This window comes from Convolutriloba macropyga, unplaced genomic scaffold (assembly GCF_964194025.1).
Source record: "Convolutriloba macropyga unplaced genomic scaffold, txConMacr16.3 SCAFFOLD_528, whole genome shotgun sequence".
Lineage (NCBI taxonomy): Eukaryota > Metazoa > Xenacoelomorpha > Acoela > Convolutidae > Convolutriloba > Convolutriloba macropyga.
This window is the reverse complement of record NW_027452861.1, coordinates 35,162-62,634: the sequence shown is the minus strand read 5'-3', so window position 1 is coordinate 62,634 and position 27,473 is coordinate 35,162. Positions and strand designations below refer to the sequence as shown.

Sequence of the window (27,473 nt, the reverse complement as noted above, 5' to 3'; positions counted from 1 at the left end):
TTCCATTGATAGAAACCTATGAACTTCAATATGGTAGAGTTAAAAGCAGATTACTCAAAATTCCAAAACTGAGAACCGAGAAATTCAGAGAGAACTTTTACTTTCGAACTGCCAAAGTTGCCAACAATCTGCCTGAAGAGATAGACTTTTCCCAGCCTTTGGGACTCAAAAGACGTATTCTGTCATTCATGTGGGATCGTCTGATGTTGAACTTCAACGAAAGAGTAGTGTGTACATGGACCATTTTCTGTGATTGCTCCGATTGCAGAAAATAGTGGAATCAAGACCAAAACTTCTATGGGAGCAATCCCGTCGGCTTGATGCCGAAAAGTCACAACAACAACAACATATTGGTTTAAAAAGTAATGACAAGTTCTCTGTAACTGGGGATGCACAAACTTGAAAGATCCCGAGTTTTCAAAACTTTTCTGTTCCAGATAATTTAGTATGTAAATAGCATTGAAATTTGTATCCATCCTCTTTCCCTTCCGAAATGAAAGGCCCTCCTATACTACTAACCACTCTCCTTTTCTGTATAACAAATCTGTTACCTGATCTAATCAACGGAGAAAGTTGTCGAGGAAAGGAACCGAGGAGAATTATTTTGTCCAATGATGGTGAAAGTGGAAATATAACTGACGGAGATGAAGCAATAAACTCTGTGCACTGTGAATGGCTAATAGAGAGGAACGAAAGTTCCCTAAAAGGGGCTTCAGTGTCAATCACTTTCACTCAACTAGCGACAGAGTGCAGTTTCGATTATGTTTTCGTACAGGAAATAGAAGACACTGGAAACTCACGTTTGATCGGTGCTTTAAGTGGCCTTCGTGACAATGTAACAATGACCTCATCAAGTGGAAAGGTAATCTCTTTTTAAAAAGTAATATATACATCTGCTTCGAGTTTGGACGACATGTTGTATTAGCATTTTGTTTGTTTCAGCTCCACATTCACATGTTTTCCGACACGAATTTCTTCTTGAAAGGTTTTAAAGCCACATATAAAGTGTCAAAGTGCCCCAACAGCTGTTCTGGACACGGAAAATGTTTACAAGATGGTGCGGGTAACTACTACTGCGAGTGTCAGAGGTATCCTAAGTATGTGGGAAGCGACTGTAGTTTTCGGCAGTGTGCTGAAAAATGTTGGCAACACAAGAGTCAAGGAGAATGCACTGTCGTCAAAGTAAGTACTTCTCTAGCTGGTTCGCTTTTAGTAAGTGATTTTTAATTGCTCTCAAGAGAAGTTTGTAGCAATTGCATTTTAACCATCCAAAAATGTTGTCCCATTCTAGAGCTCACGCGTTTGATAAATACGATTAGCATTTTCATCCCCCAAACACATACGAGAACATAAAACAACTCAGCGTCGCGCGAAGTGCTCTCGAAAAACAGGCGTCATGGGGTTGATTAGAATTTTTCATGTTTAAAGGGAGGGTACCCGACACGGGTTCGAACCCTCGACCCTCGGGATAGCAGTCCTCCATCTTAACAACATGCTATAACAACTTCATATCGGCGTTTCTCACAATCGCTTTTATCGTATCAATAAACATGTTGTAGGTTGAGAGCATTTGAGATGAAACAAAAGTATGAAAAACTTAGTTGAAAGCTAAGAGTATTCTAGAATCGGGCAAAATCTGTAATAGTAAAAATTTGCAAAAAACACACGTTTACATAAGGAACTTGAAACTTTGTTCGGAAGCATTTAAAAAACACGTAGAACCCAGGGCAGTAAATCCTCCCTCTGGGCGAGCATACTTTTCAGCCCTCTAAGCCTAGTGGTAAATGCACCTGACTAACAGTCTTTTCTCCAATGTTCGGTTCTCACCGATCTACTTTGAGCCTTTTACGTCATTGACCTCTCGCGAAATGTTCGCTTAACCATGCTGCTTATTAAACATGCGCTTCGAGAGGCCCCTTAAACACGCAAAAATGTTGTCCCGTTTTAGAGCTGACGCGTTTGATAAATACGATTCGCTTTTTCATCCCCCAAACACATACGAGAACATAAAACAACTCAGCGTCGCGCGAAGTGCTCTCGAAAAACAGGCGTCATGGGGTTGATTAGAATTTTTCATGTTTAAAGGGAGGGTACCCGACACGGGTTCGAACCCTCGACCCTCGGGATAGCAGTCCTCCATCTTAACAATATGCTATAACAACTTCATATCGGCGTTTCTCACAATCGCTTTTATCGTATTAATGAACATGTTGTAGGTTGAGAGCATTTGAGATGAAACAAAAGTATGAAAAACTTAGTTGAAAGCTAAGAGTATTCTAGAATCGGGCAAAATCTGTAATGGTAAAAATTTGCAAAAAACACACGTTTACAAAAGGAACTTGAAACTTTGTTCGGAAGCATTTAAAAAACACGTAGAACCCAGGGCAGTAAATCCTCCCTCTGGGCGAGCATACTTTTCAGCCCTCTAAGCATAGTGGTAACTGCACCTGACTAACAGTCTTTTCTCCAAAGTTCGGTTCTCACCTATCTATTTTGAGCCTTTTAGGTCACTGACCTCTCGCGAAATGTTCGCTTAACCATGCTGCTCAATAAACATGCGCTTCGAGAGGCCCCTTAAACATGCAAAAATTTTGTCACGTTTTAGAGCTCACGCGTTTTGTAAATACGATTAGCATTTTCATCCCCCACACACACGAACATAAATTAACTCAGCGTCGCGAGAAGTGCTCTCGAAAAACAGGCGGCATGGGATTGGTTAGAAACTTTCATATCCACGAAAGGGAGGGTACCCGACACGGGTTTGAACCCGCGACCCTCAAGATAGCAGTCCTTCTTACCAATTGTGCTATAACGACTAAATACCACCGTTTCTCACAATCGCTTTTATCGTATCAAAAAACATGGTTCAGATTGAGAGCATTTGAGATCACACAAAAATCAAAAAATAAAGAATGAAAAACTTTGTTGAAAGCTAAGAGTGTTCTAGAATAGGGCAGAATCTGTAAAGCTAAAAATTTGCAGAAAAACACGTTATGTCATTGGCCTCTCTCGACATGTTCGCCTAACCATGCTGCTCAATGCGGCTCTTAAACATGCGCTTCGAGAGGCCCCTTAAACATGCAAAAATTTTGGTCCCATTTTAGAGCTCACGCGTTTGATAAATACGATTATTGTAAACATGTGTGTCTTTTTTATGCAAATTTTTTGCTTGACAATTTTGTGCTTTTCTTCTAGAACATTCTTTGCCTTCTCAAGTGACTTTTTCACGCTTTCGTTCATCATTTTTGAGTTATCTCTAGTGCTCCGAAGTAAAGCTTGTTGCAAATATGAAATCGGTCGCTTCATCGGAAAATTAAGTGAATCGTAGCGCAGTGGGTAGTGAGGGTGGCCATGGATCGGGAGGTCAGTGGTTCGAATCCCTGTGGGGTCGATGTTTTTTGCACCCATAAAGAAAAATTGATCTATACTTAAGACCGTGAATTAATTTGCCTCGCCTGTCGTTCAATAGCAATTCTTCCGACATTTGTCGGTTTATGTTTTTTAAAGTTAATTCAGTAATTTTTGGCCTATTTTGTCCTTTTAAACTTATCGCTATACTGTTTTTTGTTCAGTATAGCGATACAGTATTTCTTGTTCTCTATAGTGGCCTATTTTGTCCTTTTAAACTTACCGCTATACTGTTTCTTGTTCTATCTTTAGCTTGGAGTTATTTGATAGTGTCTGCTCCTAAAAGCAGCCGTAAAGGTCACTTTTCACTGAAATAAATAAAGCAAGTTTCATAACTGTTCGGGTTTTTTTTGTTCGTTGTATTTTTTGTCGTTTAATAGGGTTTTGTCAGGTGTTAGGTGGTTTAGTGCCTGTACAGAAGGATTAATAAAAATGTATTTGCCAAATAATTTGTAGGAAATAGCGTTTTGTGGATAAGTTTGTACAAATGTTTTGTTGAACAGATTTCCTTTTTGTAGCTTGTTGTGCATTTCTTTTTCTCGGTTTTCTCGATATGAACTATTTTGTCGCTTTTTCAGTCAATTGGTAGTTGTTTAATGAATAAAAAATAAATGCGTCGAGAGGTTTTTGCCAGTAGTTGTTTTTGAACCGCAATTCGTAAGCAAGTTTTTTCTTTTCCATTGTTATTTTGCCTGTTACCGTTACAAATTTATCAGAATAAGCAATTTGTAGGTTCATTGTGTTAGTTATAGTAGTCAATTTTCTGCTCCGAGTCGTTTCCGGAAGTCTTCTAGCTGTGTTTTTTAATTCGTTTTTTCCTTCTGATCACGTTTTTCGTTTTACATAAGTCACGATTTTCACGCTTGACTTCTGACTTACCTCACTCACTGTTTCAACTGAATGGATTTTATTTTTTTTTCACGCAATGATATGTAGTGATTGCGGTCAAAGCCAAAAGAGCAAAATCAAAAGAAACGGGATAACCCGATAAAGCCCGGTCATTAAGTCTTTGCGCATCAGGTTGTCAAAGTTAATAAGGTCGATTGATCGCTGACATTTTTTATTAAGCTTACTAGCTTTCAGTTTAGAAGCTGAATCAAGTACAGTATTAGAATCTAATTGAATCTGCACACCAAATTAGAACCTTTATTTTAAGACTGAGGAAAAGTTTTACGTTTTTAATAGCCGCGAAGCGATAGTGGCTGTTATTGGGGACATCGTGGTTTTTTTTTAATCTGTCGTTTCCATCGATGATTCTTACTACCTGACTTCTTGGAATTGACTTTTTCAATGATTTCAGACTTCTACTGCTTTGCAGTTAAAATTTTTGTGCGTGACGTCACTTCTGCTTTTAGGTCAATTCCGTGACTTATCTCACTAAAGAGATGACTTCTGAACGCACTTATGGAACCTTAAATATAGATCAATAGTGTGCATCTAAGTAGTGCCAAACTTATATGCCCTAATTCTAGAGTTTGTCTCGAGTTTTTTATTTCGATTATCAATTTTGAAAGCTCTTTTTAGGGCTGTTTCCTTATAGACCGTATATGTCATAAAATTGACAGTCCTAATCTAACCCAAAAAGTCTAGTGGTGTATTAAAGGACTTGTGGTCGATCTGTCTATCTTATTTCTTTAGTTGTTTCAATTCATGGGAGGCCGCAAGCGTCTATCGCGGCTATTTTCCGGCAATCTGCCGGCTATGTTTTCTGTTTCAATCCAGATGTGCGTTAGCGGCGGCTGTTTTCTGGCAATTTGCCGGCTATGTTTGATTAGTGTACCGGGCATAGTTGAGATAGACGGCAAAGCCGAGTTGAAACGCCCGGTACTAATCAATGAGCCATCAAAAGTAGTTGTATAATCGTTTGGCTACCTATCCAAATTGGTGAAATGGAATGAAAACTTGGGATTAACTAAGAGTTTTTTATCAAACCATGAAGCTAAGCACAACACAAATGGATTTCAAAATCTCATTTTTTTCAAAGAAGATTCAGAGGGCGAGAAACTCATTTTCATGGGTACAGAATGAATCAAATTTGCCTTTCTAATTATATAGGAATGGTTTTTTTGTAAAGATCTTGATTCTAAATCTTTTCTCTAAAGCTCTTGAAAAACAGAATTTAGTTACCGCAGTTGAAAAACATCGGATGTAGAATAACTACTACACAAGAATGAAAAATACAATTGGTTTATTGCTTTTGTTTCTTTGGTGGGCACTTTAGGACGTCAAAATATATTAGTAAAAGGTAAGGCTTCCTGCTGGCTAAATTTATTGTAGGCTCTTAAAACTGATTAAAAGTTGTTTTGAATTTTGAATTTTCAATCAACTTAAAAATCAGAATCTTAACAAAATATTGAGTCGTCACTGAGTTACACAGAGTTCATCCCCTATTGAGTTTTCCCGGAAGAAGAGTTTGAGATTTCAAACCCTAGAAAAAGCCAATTTAATCAGTGCAACCTGATATCACTCCACAAAAGGTCAAAGTTGACATGTTCAAGATTTCGATACTTAACCAAATCAACCAAGTTTTTATTAAAAAGTTTATACGCTTAAACTTCACCCCTTATCTAATTCCAACAATACATGTTATCTATACTGTACGGCACATAAGTCTTTTTCGCAGTTATTTTGGCAATCTGGCGTTTATGTTTAATTGCTCTCGAACGAAGTTGGAAGCAATTATTATGAACGTGTTGGTCTGTTTTTTTTTGCACAATTTTTGTTTGAGCGATTTGACTTCTCGAGTGACTTTCGCACCCTTTAACTTTTTTCGTTTTGCGTGATCTAAATTTCTTTCATTCGCAATTTTAAGCAGCTGAAATCGAGTGGCGGGAGTTCTCCGCTAAAAGTCAAATGAAATGTTGGCCAAAATTGGTGTCTTTTTTTCACTTTTAATTTAGTGGTTATAATGGTATATAATAACCTCTAATGATGTCATTTGAGCTCCCTTGGCAATTTTGTCCCCCTGACTGAAGCAGGCTGCAATAGGCTAGAGCTCGCACTAGTTCGAGAGCAATTCTTCCGACGTTAGTCGGTTATGTTTGAGTTTGGTATCTGGGCACACAATAAAATTGTTAGTTTGGTAACGATTACGACTGCTGTTTTGCAATTAATTAGTGGTGGTTTTAGACCGATATAAGCCGACAATGGTGCAGTTGCAGAGGAAAAAATATTGGAGAGACTTGCTCTTTGAATCTGGAAGAAGGAGGAGAAGATATCTGGTACCGACTGCACTCGCATAAACCCTGGGAGTTTGCAGGGAGGATGTCATCAGCTGCCGTATACGTAAATTCAAATAGCGATTCAGACGATAATGCCATATACATCTATGGAGGTTTCAACCTGAGTTCTATTTTGAGCGAATTTTTATTTTACGATTTTGAACAGAATCAATGGCGACCTGTGAATGTAGCAACTCACAACGGGTTAAACCCTCCGCCTCTGATGGGCCATACTTTAACTGCAGTCACTGTGAATGGAAATTACGAGCTAGTTATGATCGGTGGTCGGAGCGGCGAATTTCCCAACAATCATTCTAGAGAAATTTACTATTTCAATACAGGCAAGTTTACCACCGCCAAACTATTATATCTTGTGTGTATTAATCATGAGCCTAGTACTGTTTTTAGGCGACCGAATTTGGCGAGTTCTGCCTCAGAAAGGTCCAGATGTTGCTTGGCACACTGCTAATTTGGTTGGAAGATGTCACATCTATATAGTTGGAGGTGAGTAAATACAGGAAAATATTTCGAACACCGATCGATTGGCAATAATTGTAACAATAATTGTAACAAATTACTGTTGTTAGCCTTAGGCAGCCAGCTGGAAATTTAAACATGGTAGTAGTACCGGCAGATTAATCTTTGACCATCGCATCTGTGGTGCTCAGTATCCTTAATTTCGCGGTATGAAGAGTTTTTAGTCGAGTTGCAAAGCTTCCAAGAGAAGGAGAAATAGCATCTGCAATTACATAAAAAGAGCATTCAGTAGAGTTCTATAAGTTTATGGGAATTCACCTATAGTTTTTGATGTAAGTCTATTGATTGTTTGCTCTCAAACAAAGTTGATTTTTAAATTGCTCTCAAACGAATTTTGTAGCAATTATATTAGTCCTGTCAGTCTTTTTTATGCGATTTTTCGCTTGACCGATTTTTCGTCTGACGCTTTTGACTTTTCGTCCTCAAAAACGGGATAAACAGGTAGCGCCAAGCGGGCATTAAGTGCTCTTAGAGCCTTTCAGTTCTGTTTCTGCTCAAACTATTTCGGAGACTTATACTTATGGTGTGAAGGGTGGTTCTTAGAGGTTGAAGACACCCCCACTGTTGACCACCCCCTCCCTCCCCATCAGCCACCCGGTGCAACCACAGCCCCCCTCCGTGGCTACTGACGAATAATGGATCGCTACAAACTCGCAATTTTATTTTAATTTTCACAGTTTTTTTCAAGATTTTTAAAAATGTTTGTCATTTTTGAGTTCTTTCAGCTCTAGGTGTCAAGGAACCTCCTCTAGGGTTTTATAAAAGGCTACTGCATAGTTTCCAGGGGTACTGGAATGGTTTCAACATTTTAAAATAACGAATTTTTTGTGCAAAATAACGAATTTTTTCGACAAAATGTACATATTTTTTCAATTTTTTGACATTTATTATAGCTGAGAAGCTGTAAGCTGAGCGAAGCTATATTGCGGTGCTCTTGGTTTTTTTGTTTCGTCGTCTGACGCTCTTTTTTCGTTTTACATTTGTTCACACAGCAAAGCTGAAAAAGTCAAATTTTCTGAATGACTTCTTCCTCTCACTAACGGCATTTGCGCGTGTGACGTCATTTCTTACTCGCTCTAGCAAAAGTTTTTAGGTTATTTGCGTGATTAGATTTTGATCATACGTGACTTACCTCACTCAATAAAATGACTTTTGCACTTTAAAACTTAAGTTTAGTTTGAATTTGTTTAAGGTCAAAGAAACTCATTTGTGCAGTAAAGGTCCCTAATAAGAGGCTTCTGCGGAATGAATTTTAACAAGCTTTATTAATTTATCGCTGAATGTTTTTTACTTAGTTTTTTGAGCGGCGTCGATTTTTTTCTATTTAGATCTGTATCTGTTTCTATCTCTATTATATGGCACGCAGGTTTATTCTTTCGCAGTTATTCCGGCAATCTGCCGGCTATGTTTTTGCATTAATCACGTCTTTCCAGACGTAGGGGCCAGAAAACGTTCTAAAGGGTTTGATAATAAGTTTTTGTCGGTTTTTGTGTTTCTCCAGCCTCAAGAGCCGAGGAACCTCCTCTAGGGTTTGACAATAGGTTTCTGTATAATTTCTAAATGTAATGGAATGTTTTTCAAAATTTCAACTCCACGAATTTAGCATTTTTTAAAAAAAAACTTGCAATTTTTTTTATCATTTATTGTTATTAATCAGGTTTTTCAGCCTAACAGAAAAATCTTCATTAGAGTTTGATAAAAAGTTACTGGAAATAGTTTTTTCGCCATGGAGTAGTTTTCAACCTTTATCACAAATTTTAGCAGTTTTTTATGCAATTTGCATTTTTTTCAAGTCTTTTAAAATTTTTCATTTTAGACTTCTCCAGCCTCAAGAGTCACATAACCTCCTCTAGGGTTTGATTACTGCTCCTCTAGGTTACTGCTTAAGGGTACTGCATAGCTTCCGGATGTAATGGAATGTTTTTCTAGATTTTAATATCCGCAATTTTTAAAAAAATATATATGCATTTTTTGCAAGCTTTTTGAATCTTTAAATTTTTATCGATTTTCTGTTACCAGGGTCTTAGGGAACTCCTCCAAGGTTTGATAATAAACTGCTGCATAGTTGCTAGAAATAATGAAATGATTATCAATATTTTAAGGACTCCAGCTTTAGCATTTTTAATAAAATTTAGTTTTTTTTTTCAACTTTTGAAAGTTATCAGGTTCCAAGTTTATGGACCTTTTTGAGCCAGTGAAACTATTTAAAGCCTGAAATAGGGATACTGGATAGTCTCTTAAGACATTGAAATGGTTTTGAAGATTTTAATATCTTGAATTTTAGCAAGACTGTTTAAATTTGCGGTTGTTTTCAAAATGTTTGAATATTTTTGCCCTTTTCTCAGTTTAACGATCATTACTGGCCAACGAAGCTTTTCAAGTCTTGAAGAATGGTTGCTTGACAAGAAAAGAGTTATGAACTATCGAGCATGAAGACTCAGTCTCAAATAAAACTTACAAAATATTCACTATCTATTAATAGATTGAACTAAATTCTGATTGGACATAAATGTAAATAAAAAGTATAAATAAGAAATGCATAACACAAATTATGCATTCATTATTCAATTGATTCTTGTGAAACTTAGTGCTATTTGCCATCCTCAGAACTTGTGAAGTTTTCACATCTTAGCAGAATACCGGACGCTTGCGAACCTAAACACTTAAAAATATTTGAAAAGGAAACATAAAAACTGCAAACGGAACCTAAACATTAGAAGGAAATTCCTATTAGAATCGCTCTGCAGAGAGTTACCATATGGCGACAGAGATCATTAGCGTCATTCTGGAACAATAAAGACACGGAATCAGAGAAAAATTATCACAGCTGAAGCTTCACAAAAAAAATCAATTGTCTCAAAATTTATGTTTATCTCAAACTAATGTTTATTTTTTTTGGGAAATTTATCACTCAGAAACAAGCACGTTCTGGATGCCGTGTAACAACTCCCCAATGTCAAAATTGTTCCACCGATCTCCAAGAGGCACGGAATTTTCATCATTAAAAATAAATCAAACTCAACAAAACTTAAACTCCCAGAGAGTGATATACACGAACTCATAGAAGCTAATGCTGGAAAAATCAGCTTAATCACCTCAAAGAAACCAATAATCCCGACCTGCCAACTTTGTCGATTGAAAGCAAACGGACAAGATCAACAGGAGAATTGTTCTTTTCACTCATAAAATACAACAACAGATATGGCCGCACCCACCACAAGTATCGCTCAAACGTTTTGCCGGGCTACCCAACGAAAACTGGGACCAATTTGAAGGTCTTTTGAGAGCAAGCATAGCAGTTGCCGGAATTCCGGCGGATCATAACCAACAAGCCCGATACCTAAATTTACACCTCGGCGGAAACGCTTTAAACTATTATCTACGCTTACCAGAAAACAACGAAACGCCCTTGGTGACGCATTAGAACAGTTACGCAACCGCTACTCAGGTCCAGACCAAAGGCGTAATTTTGAGTTAGACTCACAGTGCAGAAAATTTGATCCCGTGAAAGAACAACCAGACGATTTTCTGACTTTCAGCGGCTTGCCAACTAAGCAATCGTCGATGACGCTGGTGCCGGAATTGACGGCAATGGCGAGCGGACAAGAAGAGTCCGAAAACATTTTATACAGGCGACGCCCTTCAAATACAAAAAATTTCTTCGCAGAGAATTGGACATTGTGGGAGTAAACGACTTATGCTCCATAGTCAAAAGACGATTTCGAATAGACGAATTAAACCCAGAGCCAGCACACAGCACAGCCTTCAACTCACTAACAAGCTCCCAAAAATCTGCTTTTAACCAAGCGGTCGAAATTATAATGGCAGCAGGAACGCTTCAATTCAGGCATCAGCCTCACAAACAACGCCACCAAGATGGCCTAACACCACCCAAAACACATTAACAAGCCTTTCACAAATTACAACAGAAATAACACCTCATACAGATCGCCAAACCCAAATAGAAGCTTCTTCGGTTATCAAAACCGCCCCTTCTATCGAGGTAGAGAAAGAGGTAAAAACGCAATAAGCAGATACAACAACCGAAGTCAACAATACAACCAGCGACAACGGTCTCCCACACCACTGCGGACTTCTTGCAGGATATGCGCAAGCATACCGCACGTGATTGCACTCAGAGGCAACCACCTTATCGCGACACCACAATGCCATTCAACCAACAGCAAAAAAACTGAACAGTCTGCATGCTTTTCTACAGAATATTTTTTTGTGTACAACTAGTTATAACGAAAACTTTGTCCTGATTCCCATTATATTAGGCTCAATTACAATGAAAGCCATAGCTTACACTGGAGCATTTAGTAGCGCTATGTCACAAAAACATTTTGATAAAATCTACAATGATCTAACGCAAAAACCCATAAAAAAGGCATCACAGGAAATAACCGTCTCAACAGCGTTTATGCATCAGTCTCAAATCTTATTCACGAAAAATTTATTATTCAAAATTGGCCATTTAGAGCTCACAGAGGACTTAATGGTTTTTGAGAATCTCTCCGGCATAATACTTGGATTACCTTTTTTCGACAAAAATGAAATAAGAGTGGACGCGCACAACTGCTATCTACATTTCCCTGATTTTACACTTCAGCTGAATTTGATGCAGACGGCAGGCTCAAAAACATCAAAACGATTCAATAACAAGCGTCAAATTTATCTAAAAACTACCACTCGAGTTATAATTAACCTCGGTGAACACAAACTAACGAACTCATGCCTTGTCAACCATTAGAAGCAGATCACCAAATTGGAATAGTAGAGCCCACAACAAAATTTGAAAACATATCAGTCTGCCTTACGAGTACAATAGACAAAATGCTAAAGGACAAACCAATTCAACTAATGGCTATCAACAACGGAAGTACCTATCACAATCAAAAACACATTACCTTCAACTTTCTCGATTATCACACCCGAACAAGCTCGTTATCTTATCCCATTAGAGCGCAAGTTGCTGGAAATAGATAATTTCTCAAAGACAACAAAAACCATATCGAAATATTTTGAGAAAGTAGCAAAGGGCCAGCTAAATCACATCACAATTAATCACAACGCAAAATATTGGTTTGCAACCCCAGAGACAACTGAAGATCCATCCAAACTCACAGAACTAGAAAAACGAATTTACGAAGAACTCATTCGCTTCAAGAAGAGAGAGAGAGAGTCCATTCGACCACTGGATAATGTAAAGGACCGAAAAACATTCTTGGAATCCTTTAATTGGCACGGAAGTGTCCTAACAGACAACGAAAAGAAGACAGAGAATATCCTATTGGAATTCAACGATATATTTACAAGACGTCGCCTTGACATTGGCTGCACCTCTAAATTCTCAGTAAAACTCACGCCTAATACTGATAGACCATATCCAATTCCAAAAATATACTTAAAAAACCGTAGTATATTCAAAAAATCAAAGCGTTTCCATCCACTTCAAAAACGATCTCTTAGTAGAACTCCCCTTATTACAATACTACGGCGTGATTAAAACGTTGCCATTCAGAAGATATTCATCATCAACTTCGCAAAAAGAAAACCGAATGGAAAACTTCGAATATTATTAGATCTGCGTAAAATCAACCACCTGATTCGAAATGACTATAACAACAACAATTTCCTAGTAGCAAAACTGGCTGACGCAGGAAGCCATCCTGCAGGCAAAAAGCTTTTTTGCAAAATGGACGGAAGCCACGGATACTACTCCGTGCCAATGGCCAACGAGCAATCTATTCAACTGCTCGCCTTCAATTTTGCATCGCGAACATACGCATTTAAAACATTAGCACACGGACTGAGCAGAAGTGTCAGCGCATTCAGCTCTTTCATGCGACAGAATCTTGACCACGTAATTACAGCTGACAAATGTTTGCAATACGTAGACGATATTGGAATAGGTGCTCATGATCTCCCAGATATGCTGGAAAAACTATAAGCAGTCTTTACGTGCATCAGAGAATCAGGAATGAAGCTAGCTACAGATAAATGCGCCTTCGGTTTGCAGGAAATTCAGTTCTTGTGGAACAAGATAACCTCAGAGGGTTTGACCCCCATCAAACCGAAAATTGCGACGTTTCTCAGAACATTCAAGATGCCGAAAAGTGTTAAGCAAACAAAGAGAATGATCGGTTTCTTCAATTTTGACGAAGCCTTCATACCAGAGCGCGGAGAAAAGCTGCTTCCTTTTAATAGATTACTTAAGATAAAAACAGACTTTGAAATAAACGAGGAGCACAACAATTTGAAGGAAACTGACACAAGACCTACAATCAGCCTGCGAAATATCACTGAGGCTGCCGATGACCAATAGACAATGTCATTATGGCCGATGCATCATTCTATGCTGCCGGATTTGTATTAATGACCGAGGATTACACCCAAACGGCAAACGGAACGTCTGAACACAAAATTTTGTACCTGTAAGTTTCAGTTCACGTATTTTCGAACCGAATCAACTCAAGTTGTCACTTTACGCGAAAGAATTTCTTGCCGTTCATGTTGCCCTTGATATGTTTGCAAACATCCTTTGGGGATTCGAGAAACTAGTACCAGTCCTAACAGACAACAGAGCTGTCAACAGATCCTTTCAAACAAAGATCATTCCACCAACGCTGTGGAATGCATTAGATCACAAACTGAGTTTTGACATAATACTAGGACATATCTCTAGAAAAGTCAACTTCGCGGCAGATTACCTATCAAGGATACACATAAACCCGAAGGAAAAACTCACACTTCGCATAAACTCGAAGTTAACCAATCAGTGAATTCCAAATTGACACTGCCGCCGAAGTCCCGGACAACTCAATTAATACACTCCTGCACGAAAAATCCAAGGAAAACACTAGGAAACATTGCATTTTTCAGACCGTCAACGAAGCAGATCAAACAGAAATCATTGAGGAGGTTCATACTCAACAAATAAAACCGGCGCAACTCCAGGCAATACACGATCACAATTCAATGGTCGACTTTGATAAAACCGGTTACTCGCCATTGAATATAAGAGCCGAACAACAAAGACCCAGACATCAAAAGAGTTATCATTCGGTTCGAAAGAGGTCCACCAACAATCGACCAATATCTCTCAACAGAGTTGAAAAAGTACCTGAAACAATACCCAAGACTCGCTATGTTTGACTGAGTGCTACACAGAAAGTTCTACAATCATACAGGAAACAGCTTTATCAAACAATACTCTGTTCCCATTCAATTGCGAAATGAAGTACTTTTCCGCATTCACAACAGTGTCTGGAGCGGACCATAGCCGAATTTCGAAAATGGTTTTACTTCCCCAATTTCACGGAAACACTGACTACATCAAAAATTGAGTGACCTTTTTTCAAACAAAACCTAGTACCACAGCAGCTCTGAGACCACCTCTACAACCAATGTCTTCCTTACAAAATTTTCCAGCCGATGTACTCTTCATCGACCTTGTCGGAAAAATGCACCCTTCACCGTACAGCTTCATTTTATCCGGGATAGATGTCTTCTCGAAATACCTATTCGCAATACCTCTGATGGAAGGTGACGCAGACATTGTAGCCCGAGCGCTTATTTCTATCTTCATGTAACTTTCCTACATTCCATCACAGATAATCGGCGATCTCGGGACCGCTTTTACGTCACATTTAATGAGCGAACTCGCTACAATTCTTGAACTCAAACTGAAACACGCACAAACAATTGGATTACTCGAAAGAAATCACGCCCCACAATTAAATTTTGCGAATCAATGAAAACCAAACATCTTAAGACTGGCATAGATATGTTGATATCGCAGTATTTATACACAACACTACCTATGCTCCAGCACTAAGGTGTACGCCATCAGACGTATTTCACGGACGCACACCAGTCAACCCACTCGACCTACGCTTTCAAAACACACGACTGTGGCAACATAAGCCAAAAGCGGAATGCATAAAGGAAATCCAGGGTAAAACAACTGAGCTATTCGGTTCCGTGAATGAAAACCTTATCCATTCATACCTCAAATACAAGAAATATTACGACAGGAAATCCAACGCATCTCCTCTGAAAGAACAAACTTATTGCCTCATTTGGACCCAAAATGTACAACACAAATCGCAACTATGAAGAAACAACAGAGCTGATGGATTCCTATGTACCGAGTGGAAAAGAGACTCACAAATGCCAATTATATTGTGCGGAAAGTTAACACAAACTATACACAATGTGTACACAGAATGCGATTGCGACCAATAAAACCACATTATGAAATCAAAGACTTAGAATCAATCGACCCTCGAAATTTTGAGGCCGATCCCACAATCCCAGAAGTGGAACGAGAACCTCAGTTTTTTGATAACCAGATCGAGAACCACATCAACCAAGAAGCAATGACTCTACCCAGAACAGTCCCAGATACCAGATCAATCAGTTTCAATCAAAATGTACAAACAGCTAGTTTCTCAGCACAAGAACCGCCAACAAACCACCAACAAATACAACAGGAACCTGTATACGATAAAAATATATTCTTTTTGGATGGCTCAGTCCCATCTGAAGCAAGAGAATCACCAGAAACAATTTATGTGGGAGACTAAGTGTTTTCTGCAAACTGTAAATCATTCAAACAGATGCCGGATCTGGCTCACAAAGGCCCTACAACCTGAGACGAGGCCACCACCTTGCATTGGCAAGAGAGCACTCAGTATATAACAGCTTACAAGTCTCCGAAGAAGATCCGCACGTGAAAGTAATCACTTACTTTCCACTCAGTCATTACCCTGACCCGGACCTCTCTATTGCTTTCAGTGATGCGGAAAATAGCGATATAGAAACTAGCACCAGTGACCCCGAGTCCTAGCTTGAGTTTTATTTCTCAATAGCTTCGGGAAACATCAATGATACCTTCAATTCTGCGGTAACCAACACTTTGATGCCCCAAAACAATGATGCAACTGAACAAACATCAGAAACTGAAAATGGAAACAACTTGCCTGAGAAAGCTTCTCTACGAGATCAAACAAATGAATCAGCAGTAACCAACAGCCAAGAATATAACGAAGGAGTATCGTACGACGATCCAGTATTTGAAACAACAGAAACTAACACAGACCTTATTTTCCAAGGTCCTAGGCACTCATCGCCATTAAGGCATCGGGTACCTCCCAGAGAAGTAAGACCTAGGTCTAATTTTACCAAACAGAAGGCGGGTCATTCCACTAACTCTCCTCAGGCAGGAAATTGACGGCAATCTTCATTAAAGTCTGGACTACGCAACGACCACAGTCGAGTCTTTACTATGACGTCATTACTTTACTGCTCCTTTTCTTATTGGCTACTATTTCGCCCAATGACAATCGTTTGCATTCACTATATATTCCACAAAAATAACTAGCAAAATCATTCTCCAACTATCCTCACTTCGAAATCAGCAGCATTCTCATCTCGAAAAAAAACAACTCTTCATTAACCATGTTCAATTACCTTCCGGAACAAGCCATAGCCTGCTTCATACTTCACTTACTGACAAATATTCAAACCACCTCAAGTAACCAGCGGGCAGTGGCAACTAAAGATGGTGTACTTTTTAACTTACATCAGAAAATTCTCTTAACAGAAAAATTTATAAAGACAGAAATCCTAGTCCCTTACCCAGTCTACAATAAAACAGTAGTAGAGTCGAAACTCACAAATCTCACTCGAGAACTGGCAAGTATGTGGACTTCAAAGATTTATGGTTGACCACTCAATTATACTAACATGACTGAATCAACATCCGGCGTACAATGGATTGCAAAACAAGCTATTATGGAAAACGAACTTGCACAAAACGATATCGAATCGTTTAAAATAGAAATGTCACAACTTCTTCGCTCACATGCTGGGACCGATACAACCTTTTCTCGAAAACTGAGAGCTGCCGACGCTGCTGCAGCAGCCGCTGCAGTGTTGGGAATAGGCGTTGGCGCTGGAGACAAATTATTCTGCTTCATCAAATCAGTCTTTGGTGGATGCGACAATAGAATAAAACGAAACCAAGAAAACATTAGACAAGCTTTGGCTAATCTGCAATACCTCACAGAACATGTCGAGCAAATCACCACTAAACAAAACGAAAAATTCTTTGTCTCTGTAGAACTTAAAGCCATAAAAGAGGCGAAGGATGAAATCATTAAAACACAGAACAGAAACTGGTAGCTAGCCGAGAGCCAGTTTACCGCGCTCCGCCAAAATGTACACCATATGAGAAACTTTGTACAGTATCTTTCGTTCGAGAGCAAATTAACCAACATAGTCTTGTCTTGAGCAATATCTTCCAGACAATTCTGGCGAATATTAAAAACTACAGAGCAGCTCTGTGCGCCTTTAGAATTAATGTTATGAATTCACTAACACCACTCATGAACCAGTTGTTACCTATGTCGCTGGTACCTCGTCAGCAGCTCCATGAAATTCTTACAATGGTACACTTACAACAAAATGGGCTACAGGACCGATTGTCACTTGCCGTACCAATTCAAGACATTCTCTCGTACAATGAGACAAAATTGGTCACACAAGTTGAGGCAATTGAATCAGGTTTGATCCTGACACTGGCCATACCGATGGCATCAAAGAGCACAGTTATGAATGTGGTACATGCCTTTCCCATCCCCATGCCAGACGGAGATACAGGAAAAGCATTAGTTTGGCGTCAAGAAGCCAAATACATGGCCGTCTCGGACGACGGAGAAGAGCTCGCGTTTATCGATGACAAAGAGCTCGAAAATTGTATTGGGTCCCAAAAATATGCAATATGCACAAAAGCCATACCTACAGAGCAGACTCATCGGTCCTCCATGGCTACACTTTTATACCGCGACGACGAGCTACTTGCATTGCAACGCTGTCAATTGGATGTTATCGAATTACAATTGACTGAAAAGGCTCGCAATCTCGGCTTCGGTGGTTGGTTAATTACGTCGGCAAGCGACGACTACACACTCATCGAGAGCGCAGGGAATGGCACCAATCCCTTAGCAAGGATTGAGCATCCTGGATGCAGAGTTTTCATCATCACATTAGGTTGTGGAAAGCAATTACGTGGATCAAGCATTCACTTACGATCAGATCTTACTGCTTGTGCTTCGGTACCGGCAATACGACTTGACTTCCAATTACCTGACCCAATAAGCACAATCTTTAACCTCCTACCACCACTTGAAGAATTGCGAAGTTTCTCATCTAGATCAGAAGCACAAATTCAAGTTCTACATCAGATACAGCCACAATTCCAAGTTGATTCAAGAAGAACAAGCACAAACGATTGAAAAGATTGCCAAAAAAATTCTGGAGAAAATACAAGCACTGAAGCCCAAGCTTGAAAACAGACTGAAGGAATGTATTCCATGGCAGATGTCACTATTGTTTGGATTCCTTTCATTCCTGCTAAGTGTTTTTCTGCATCTCACATACTCACATTTATTACATAAATGGGCAAAACTACACCGCAGGTTTCCTTTCCGAATAACACATGAAGGGAGAAAGATCAAAACGAAGCCAGTGCAAGTAGTTGCAATCAACGACTATGAATATCTACAGGAACATCTTGAAGATCCACTACAAATGTTCACTTGTTCTGCCTTTGGAAATTAAAATCGAATTTGACACCCAGCAGGACAACGATAGCACACGAGCACATACACCGTACACCTTTTTGAGGGACTAGATCAAACGACTGAAAAGATCGGAAGAGCCCACACTAACGATTGAACATATTAACAGACATCCACCAGTCACTTCCCAACCAATTTACACTCATATACCAGAACAAGCTCAACCAAAACTACCAACCCATTTCGGGGCGTACCCACTCAGAACCATGAACACCGGAACTGTTTGAAAAGGAATTAAATTTTTTATATAAAAACGAAAGTTTTTCGCATCAAAAAGTTCGAAGAAAAACGCCTAAGTCCAGAAATTTTCCCTTGGTAGGACTATTTTTGAAAAAGTGTCAAAACAAATTTTCAATTTTAAAGTGCGATATCTCGAAACCTAGAAGAGCTACGACCCTCAAACTTTCAGACCTAAATTCGGACTAAAAAAAAGAATAACGGTTTCCCGGTCTCCTCGTGGAACCCGGCTTAAAATTTTTCCTAAGTTTTTCCTCAAAGATGCTATTTCAAAGCTTGGGAAAAAATCTAAAATAACAGGAAACTTAACAAAAGAAAACAAAAAAAGAAAACTCTTAAATTACAATGATAATCTCATCAACCTCTAAAGTGCGGCCTAGTTATCAGCTCAAGAGTTAAAGAAGTTTGCGCCTAAATAATTGCAGTCCAGCGTTAACGTAAAAACCAACGGAAAAACACGCGAAACAGTAATAAGCAACAACAGTATTCTTAACATTCGAGCAAAAGGAGATCTATCAGTTTCTTCGATTTTTAAATCCAAAAAGAGGACATCAGGGACCATCAAACTCTAGTAACAAAACAACAACCAAAGAATCACTTCTAAACAACTCGAGAAAAAAGATAAATCAACTCACCTGCCACATAACGGAATTAAATAGAAGTAACTTAAAACTTAAAACGAAATCAAATGGAGTTTTAACCTCTCACGGGGAAGCGAATGTGTGAAATGCAACACAATTCAGACCCCAAAAATGAAAAACATACACGAATGAACAAAAAGTTAAAGCAAATATCACAAGACAGGGAATTAATTTCAGAAAGCAGAATTATTTGGGGAAATGCAGTATTTAACTATTTATTACTTGAATGTAGAAAACAGTAGCTGCAATTACAAAATTGGATGAAAAAAACAAATCTTTGAGTGGCTGAACCTATTAACGAGTTCTTCATAGAAATACAAAACCCAATCTTTACATCCGCTGATCATTACAACGCCACAATCGACAGTTATAGAATTTCCTTTTTCTTACACCAGGGATCAAACTGTATCATTGCATCTCTCCCATTACAATCTAGGTCGGAGGGAACTTCTCCATTTAGAATTCTTTCAATTTTAAATCTCCAGCCGACTGAGCCATACAAACATTCATAAGCTGATACCTTAGCATGTATGCGTGATTCATCATGATAAGCCGGCATATTATCAATAAAACATTCAACTTGATTTAAGTCAGCAAGTGGTTCCACTTCTTTACAAAAATCCTCCTTGATCCCGACTATTTCTTCATTTCGAATATCTAACGGCAACTTCGGCCAACCGTTTTTACCTAAATTGATGCCAACTCTTCAACCCAGAACCGTCAATCCATGGAACTTCCTTCCACCCAAGTTCTCTTAACTTACCCCTCTTTAGATACTCCTCCTTAAACTTACTTATTTCCCCCAAGAGATCGCTTCTTTGCCGGGTACGCCTAAACAAGGCCATATTAAAGATTGTTTCAAATGAAAACAAAAACTTTAAAATTTAAGAAAACGAACCTTTCTGATTGCGTCGATAGAATATTTGACACCTTTAACCCATTTAACTGTCGAGCCATAACATTTACCTGGAATATTAATTCTGCATATAATAAAACAAAAAAAAACAACTTCTAATCAAAACCCAGCAAACACAATTTAAAAGAATCTACCCCCCCCCCTTCCCCCAACAAATTTGTGCCAAAAACCCGTGACCGCTGGCAGTCAATCCAAGTATTAAATATTCAACTGAAATTGAAATCATTGATTCACAATCACGTTCCCATTAAAATTTCCCAATTTCGGTCAGTCCATTTCCTCCTGATCCCACAAAATCTAATCAAAAAAGACATTTGGGAGCCACTTCAATTTACTCTAACCACTTTTCCCGAAGAAATTTGCATTAGTTCTGCTTAAATCGAATCTTCAATGACGTTACAACTAATGCTGATGGATTTCTCTGAGCCTCCTTATCACATTAAGAAAGATTTCCAATGCAGCTACGCAGGGAATAATAGCAGAACTAATCCCCGGGGCTCCAGATGCCTCCACCCATTCGCCACATACAGAATGACAAAAGGGGACAAAGCTCACAATTCTACCTCCAACGACAAAAATTGTATTGTACTGGCAACAAATTGCCACAGAATCATTCCGAGGAATCCTCTCACAAGCAAAACTGACACACAAAAGTGCACATAACAAAGCCACACAACTGAATATTTTCGATCTAGGAAAACTCGACACAACTTAAAACCAGAAATTAAACTCACATGTTAATTGGTTTTCCAACCCATGCTAAACGCTTTTCTAGATATCCGCTTTTCTAGATAGACTCAGACTCAAATAAATTTTATAAAATATTCACTATCTATTAATAGAATGAACTAAATTCTGATTGGACATAAATGTAAATAAAAAGTATAAATAAGAAATGCATAACACAAATTATTCATTCCTTTTTCAATTGATTCTTGTGAAACTTAGTGCTATTTGCCATCCTCAGAACTTGTGAAGTTTTCACATCTTAGAATACCGGACGCTTGCGAACCTAAAAACTTAAAAATATTTGAAAAGGAAACATAAAAATTGCACACGAAACCTAAACATTATTAAGAAATTCCTATTAAAATCGCTCTGCAGAGAGTTACCATTTGAACGTTTTCACTGCGAAATCTGGAAGTTTTTAAGATTTTGCAATATTTTGCAACTTTTCAAAATATCAGTTTTTTAATTTATTTACAAGGCTAGAAAACTAAGAGTTGCAGAGTCGAATCAAGCTAAAGCTAGCCTCACTAAACCGTGGTTAGCTACTGACGAAGCCCACCGCGCGCTGGTCCTTTGAGGGCTATTCGCCCTACGTTCGTCGGATATGTTTTTCTGACTCGTCCAATTTACTTTTCATCCTCAGAAACTGACCAACTGGGTAAAGACAGAGGACATTTTTTTTTCGGATTGAGCCATTTCTTTTGCTCTTTTGTTCTGGAATATTCTTTTATTTGAGTGACGTTTTCACACTTCAGTTTTTCATTTTGAGTGATCTAAGTTGCTCTTTTCGGAATCTTGTTCGTTGGTGGTAAAACCTTTTGTGAGGGAATGGAAATCGAAGTATCTGTCCGTGTAGTTGCGTGGTTAGGAGGTCAGGCTACCACCCTGTAGGTCCAGATTCAAACGCCAGCGGGAAAGTTTTTTTCGCACCCACAAAACAATTCCAAGCTACGCCTCCGTATAACGTTCGAGAGCAATTCATCTGATGGTAGTCGGTTTATGTTTGATTATGTGCTTAATTTGGTCTATTATCATCTCCGCTTTTTCCCCGGATTATATTTAAGTTCTACGTAGCTCCAAATTTTCTCTAAATTTAGCTCCTAATAGCTCCACATTCTTAAAAACAATTGGCTATGCAGTCGGCTTTACATTCCCCCTCCACAGAAACTTGACATATAGCCTAAATATTAAGTACAACATAACTGCAAATAGTTTTGTGTCGTAAAGTTTTTTTTACACCAGTCTTAAAGTGGAGTGAGAAAATGACTTTTTTAAAAACTGATATTTGCTTTCGCGATTGTTTTTTTGCATATGACCAATTGATCTTAAAAGCATTTCAAAAGCTGACCTCATCTTTTGAGCCATGTATTATAGTGGCCGTATTTTTACAATTCACAGGAGTAGTGTAAAATGGGGTGGTCTACCGCACAGATATAACATCCCTCCCAACCCAGTCTCGAACCTACGCCAAAATCACTCTATCTAGCACCTAGAAAGCTGCCTACTGCCTTGAGCTACAAAACCCAAATACTGCTAACATTGTATCACTATTTACGGTTATTGGATTTTGTTATGTTTAATACATGGTAAAACAACTTGCGATTGTTGGATTAATGCACAAATTCAGAAATTTTAAACGCATTTAGCTACACAACATCAAATTAGCTTTAAAACAATTCAAAATACCGCAAATTCTAAGGCAACTTGGCCCAGATGGTACGTCATTATGACCAACTGGGCTAAGTTGCCTTCTTGTAACCAAAATTACTTTTTATGATTGAACAAACAATGCTGTCACAATTTTGGAATTTATCTGAGTTCGAATAAAGAAGCCACCCTATAAATACTAAGCTACAAAACTTACAATCATTCAATTTCAGCAGTTACCATGAATAGCTGTCCAGAAAATTCAGATAATTTTCGATTCATAGTCTACAGTGCTCAAGTCCTCATTCCCTCTCAGTTTCCATTCGATTCAAACAGCAAGAGACGCAAGACCGACCAACGAGAGGCCAGTCAGACAACCCAAGTTCAGCCAAAAGGCCTTGCACACTGGATTGATCAGTTCACAGAATGGCAATTTGCTGTTGTTAACCATGAGCCAGAAAAGACTCAACAGCATTTCAGATGGTGCGACGACATCTCATTTGAGCACCAACACATTCTGGTCTATACAAACGATAATCCAAAACATATGGAGAAGGTTATCAGATCCTATATTCGCCATGAAAGCAAAATCCTCTTTGAGATCAAGGCAAGAATTTTTGCACCATCAAGCGCGTTTCAGACGTTCAATCAGCAATTCTTGCGTCTCAACATATCAGACATTACAAGACGGGGAGACATCTTCGAGCAATTCACAAGAAACGCTGAAACCGTAAGGGACATTTCACCCAAAAGATGTAGCGCAATGGAGACAGATCTTGCCCAAATCGGTGATTAGAGCCAGCAGGCATGACGGATTATCAGAGAAGAATTCTGACGAAAATTGAAAGCCTTGAGAGTACCGATTCTCCGTTCAAGAACACTTTAGAAGACTACATTGATATTTTGGCGACTGGCTGGGGATCAATTTACAGATCGGATCACTTGGTCTACTTGGAAGTTCAATGTAGAATGAATAATGCGCAGTGTACTTGCTGGGAATGTTGGGACGCTCCTTTAGAGGAGGACTGGGAGAACAAGGCGCGCAAAGAAGAGGTGGAAAATTCCGATGAATCATCTAAACAAACAAAGAAAAACTGATAAAAGAAACTGCAACTATAAACACCATTTTCTTTATATACACTCTGTAAATCAGTTGGTTGGGGCATTTGAATGATAAACATTCCTGATATTAATAAAGTATTGAACAACTTTGAAATTGTTTCCAAGCATTTTCCTAGGAACGAAACAACAAAGAATACCTTTTTGGCAGTTTGTGTGTTCATTGAACCAATTTCTGATCTCCAGGTCATCAACAAACTGGCCCCACATGGTGGATTGACAGGACCTGGTGATAGCAGACTTCATAAATATCTCAAGCATGTGAAAATTTTGAGAACGCATGCTGCATTTCATGATGCCTTTGGGTTCATGAAAGAACAATGCGCAACAGGGCCCGGCTATGTATACATTGTTTCAAACATTCCTAGCCATTTTCTGTGCGGGCACGTTACCGGTGTTCTTTTTTGGATAATATTCAAACTAGTTTTTCGGTCCTATTTTGATGCCTTGCCATTTTAGATGACTAGCAATAACTTAGATAACTTTACACTGCATATTTCAAAGCTCGCAGTTTTGCAATTTTTAAACAAAAATCAGAATGAAGAAATTATTTTGCGGAAACTGTGTTGGAAAAAGGTGGGTCAGAGATGTGTTCCCGTTCAAACCGAAATTGATCTTACTCGAGATGAAATTGAACTGCTAATTGACGCAGCTAAACTGTTGGAATACTTTGTCCCTATATCACAGCAATCGAATAAGACGCCAACACCTGAGCCACCGCCGAGGAGTACACTATAGTCATGGCCGACTCACCGGATTGTCAGTTGGATTTTGCCAGTAAGATTATTTTTGATGATAACAATGAGTTGCGCCCACCGTGGAAACTGTGTGGAAACATTGAAAGATCTTTGGTATTTTACAGTATTCACATCTTTCTTTTGATCGGAGCGATTGCGACGAGCCTTTGCCTTCTGTTCATCAATAAGTTCTCAACCGAAAGACCAGAAATTTGGTCGCTTTTAGCATTTAGTATTGGCCGTTTTATTCCCACACCCAAATGAATAAAGTTATTGTAACGGAACCTCATTTGATGATGGTGGTCGTCGGACCCAGTGGATCAGGAAAAACACGCCTGGTTGCGGATATCCTCATCAAACAAGAACGTTTATTTTCTCCCAGCTTTGACAAAGTGACATATGTATATCAGCATTGGCAAAAAGTTTATACAGAGCTTGCCAATATTCTTGACACAAAAATAAGTTTCATTCATGGACTTGATTGGAGCAAAATCAACTCCACTCATGAGAAAAATCGTCAACTAGTGGTTTTCGACGATGTGTACAATGAAGCCAGCGAACAAGAAGAATTTTTAAACCTAGTTATTTCTGGTCGCCATCAAAACAGACACGCAATTTTATTGAAGCATAATTTGTATCAAAAAAGTAAAAACTCAAAAACAATCGATCTTAATGTTACGCATATGCTTTTGCTGAAAAACCCCAGAGATATTATACAAATTGACGTTCTTGGCCGTCAATTGGGCAGCCGTAATCTTTTATTGTCAGCGTATAAAACTGCAACCAAGGAACCATTTGGACATTTGTTGATTGACCTGGATCCTCGATGCTGTGAGCAGCTACGGTTATGTTTAAACTTGACAGACAATTTTACAATATTTTACAGTTCACAAACCTTAGATAATAAAATTCAACTCGATGAATCATTCACATCATCTGACTACTTTCAAACTGCTTATGGGCTTCAAACCTGTATTGAAGCGTTTCGCAACTCTCCATCTTCATAATGAGTTTATAAAGTTTCTACTGGACTGTATTTATAACATTGTTCATGGGAATGTCTCATTAGCTCAAACTACTTTAAATGAGAGCAAATTAAAAAAAATTTAAAAACATTTTAACATTTGTTTGTAATAAGAAAGTGAAGTTCAGTCAGAAACAAAAACTTCTCGCAACCAATCAGGGATTGCAGCTAATTAAAATAATTTATGAGCCCGTTCAAAATCATTTTAAAGATGAGCGAGCAAACTAAAGTAGAAGCAAAAAAGTTTTTACTTATTTCATTACAAACCTATAACGAGCTGTTGAACGGAAACAAAACAGTACAAGATAGCCAGATCTCAACCTCCACCACTAAAGAATACTTACTTTCTCACAGCAACAAAAACAACGAAACAGACGTTGCAGCTCAATTGAGTGTTGCAGCCACCCTCAATCAAGTACCTAAGCCTGGTGGGTCAAACCAAGAAACAGATGAAATGATAGCTAGGGAACATCAGCAAAATAATTTGAGTTCGGACGAAGCAAACGAAATAGTAGAACAATTATTATCAACTGGACTGTCAAGTGGGAAAATTGAAAAATCAAAAGCAATAATCAAATTGTTGCAGAAATCAGAAACAATAGCAATTGACAAGCAAACAGGAAAATTACAAAACAAATCCTGAGGACCTCCATCAGACAGCAATTTATTTCAACTTTTGATGAACATTCAGCATCCCACAACAAAATTTTCACCTGCAGACCTTGAATTGATTAGAGCATTGAAAATTGCTCAACACTTAGTTGCAAATACAAACGCCAAGGCAGTCAGCCCTAAACTTGCGAGAGATTCGAACACCACATGGCTTTCCATGTTTTCTCCCAGATACTGAACATCTCAACACTACACCTTCTTATTGAATTGCTTCTAATACTTGCCGGAGTGGAGAGAAACCCGGGACCAGCCAGGAAACGCAAATGTGGAAGCTGCAAGAAACTTTTGGGGAAAAGTACAAAAAAGCGACCGCTTTTCTACTGCACAATATGCGGTTGGGTGCATTACCAGTGCTCTGGCTTACAAAATGTAAATGACTACAACAGCAAAACTTGCACAAAATGCAGAAATGAAAGGGTAATCTCATCAGCAATCACCCATAGCCGTGGACTACAAACTGCACAAAAATTCTATACCAACTCAAACTACCCCTCAGACTACGGCAGTGTCAATAGATTGATAAAAGAAACCGGACTAAAGCGGAAAACTGTAGAGACCTATCTGAAAACAAACTCAACATACACCAAGTTCAAACAAACTAGGCACCGTTTTCCCCGACTGAAGGTGCAATCATACCGCTTGAATGAAATTTGGTCCCTTGATCTCGCAGATATGCAATCACTATCTGCCGACAACCGAAACACCAGATATTTACTAGTCGCTGTGGACACATTAAGTCGTTTCCTGCGTGTTCAACCAATGAAAAACAAATACGCCACCACAACTAGGAGAGCTTTTGCAACAATGACAACAAAAATCAGACCAGAGAAAGTGTGGACTGACGATGGGAAGGAATTTTTAGGCTCTTTCAAACAGTTTTGCGAACAGAAAAATATAATTCTCTACCAAACTAGAAAAGAAAAGAAAAGCGCTTTTG

At 38.6% G+C, this 27,473-nt stretch overlaps 1 protein-coding gene across 2 annotated transcripts in view; it reads left to right on the top strand.

The window, feature by feature from the left end:
• The first annotated feature begins 379 nt into the window (after positions 1–379).
• LOC142357856 (multiple epidermal growth factor-like domains protein 8) overlaps positions 380–27,473 on the top strand; it is a 59,881-nt gene continuing 32,787 nt past the window's right edge. For both annotated transcript variants that reach the window (XM_075409357.1, XM_075409356.1), the window contains exons 1-4: positions 380–862; positions 943–1,182; positions 6,538–6,970; positions 7,038–7,133. In XM_075409357.1, coding sequence (XP_075265472.1) covers positions 494–862; positions 943–1,182; positions 6,538–6,970; positions 7,038–7,133 — 1,138 coding nt within the window. In that variant the 5' untranslated portion in view covers positions 380–493. The remainder of the gene's footprint in view (positions 863–942; positions 1,183–6,537; positions 6,971–7,037; positions 7,134–27,473) is intronic.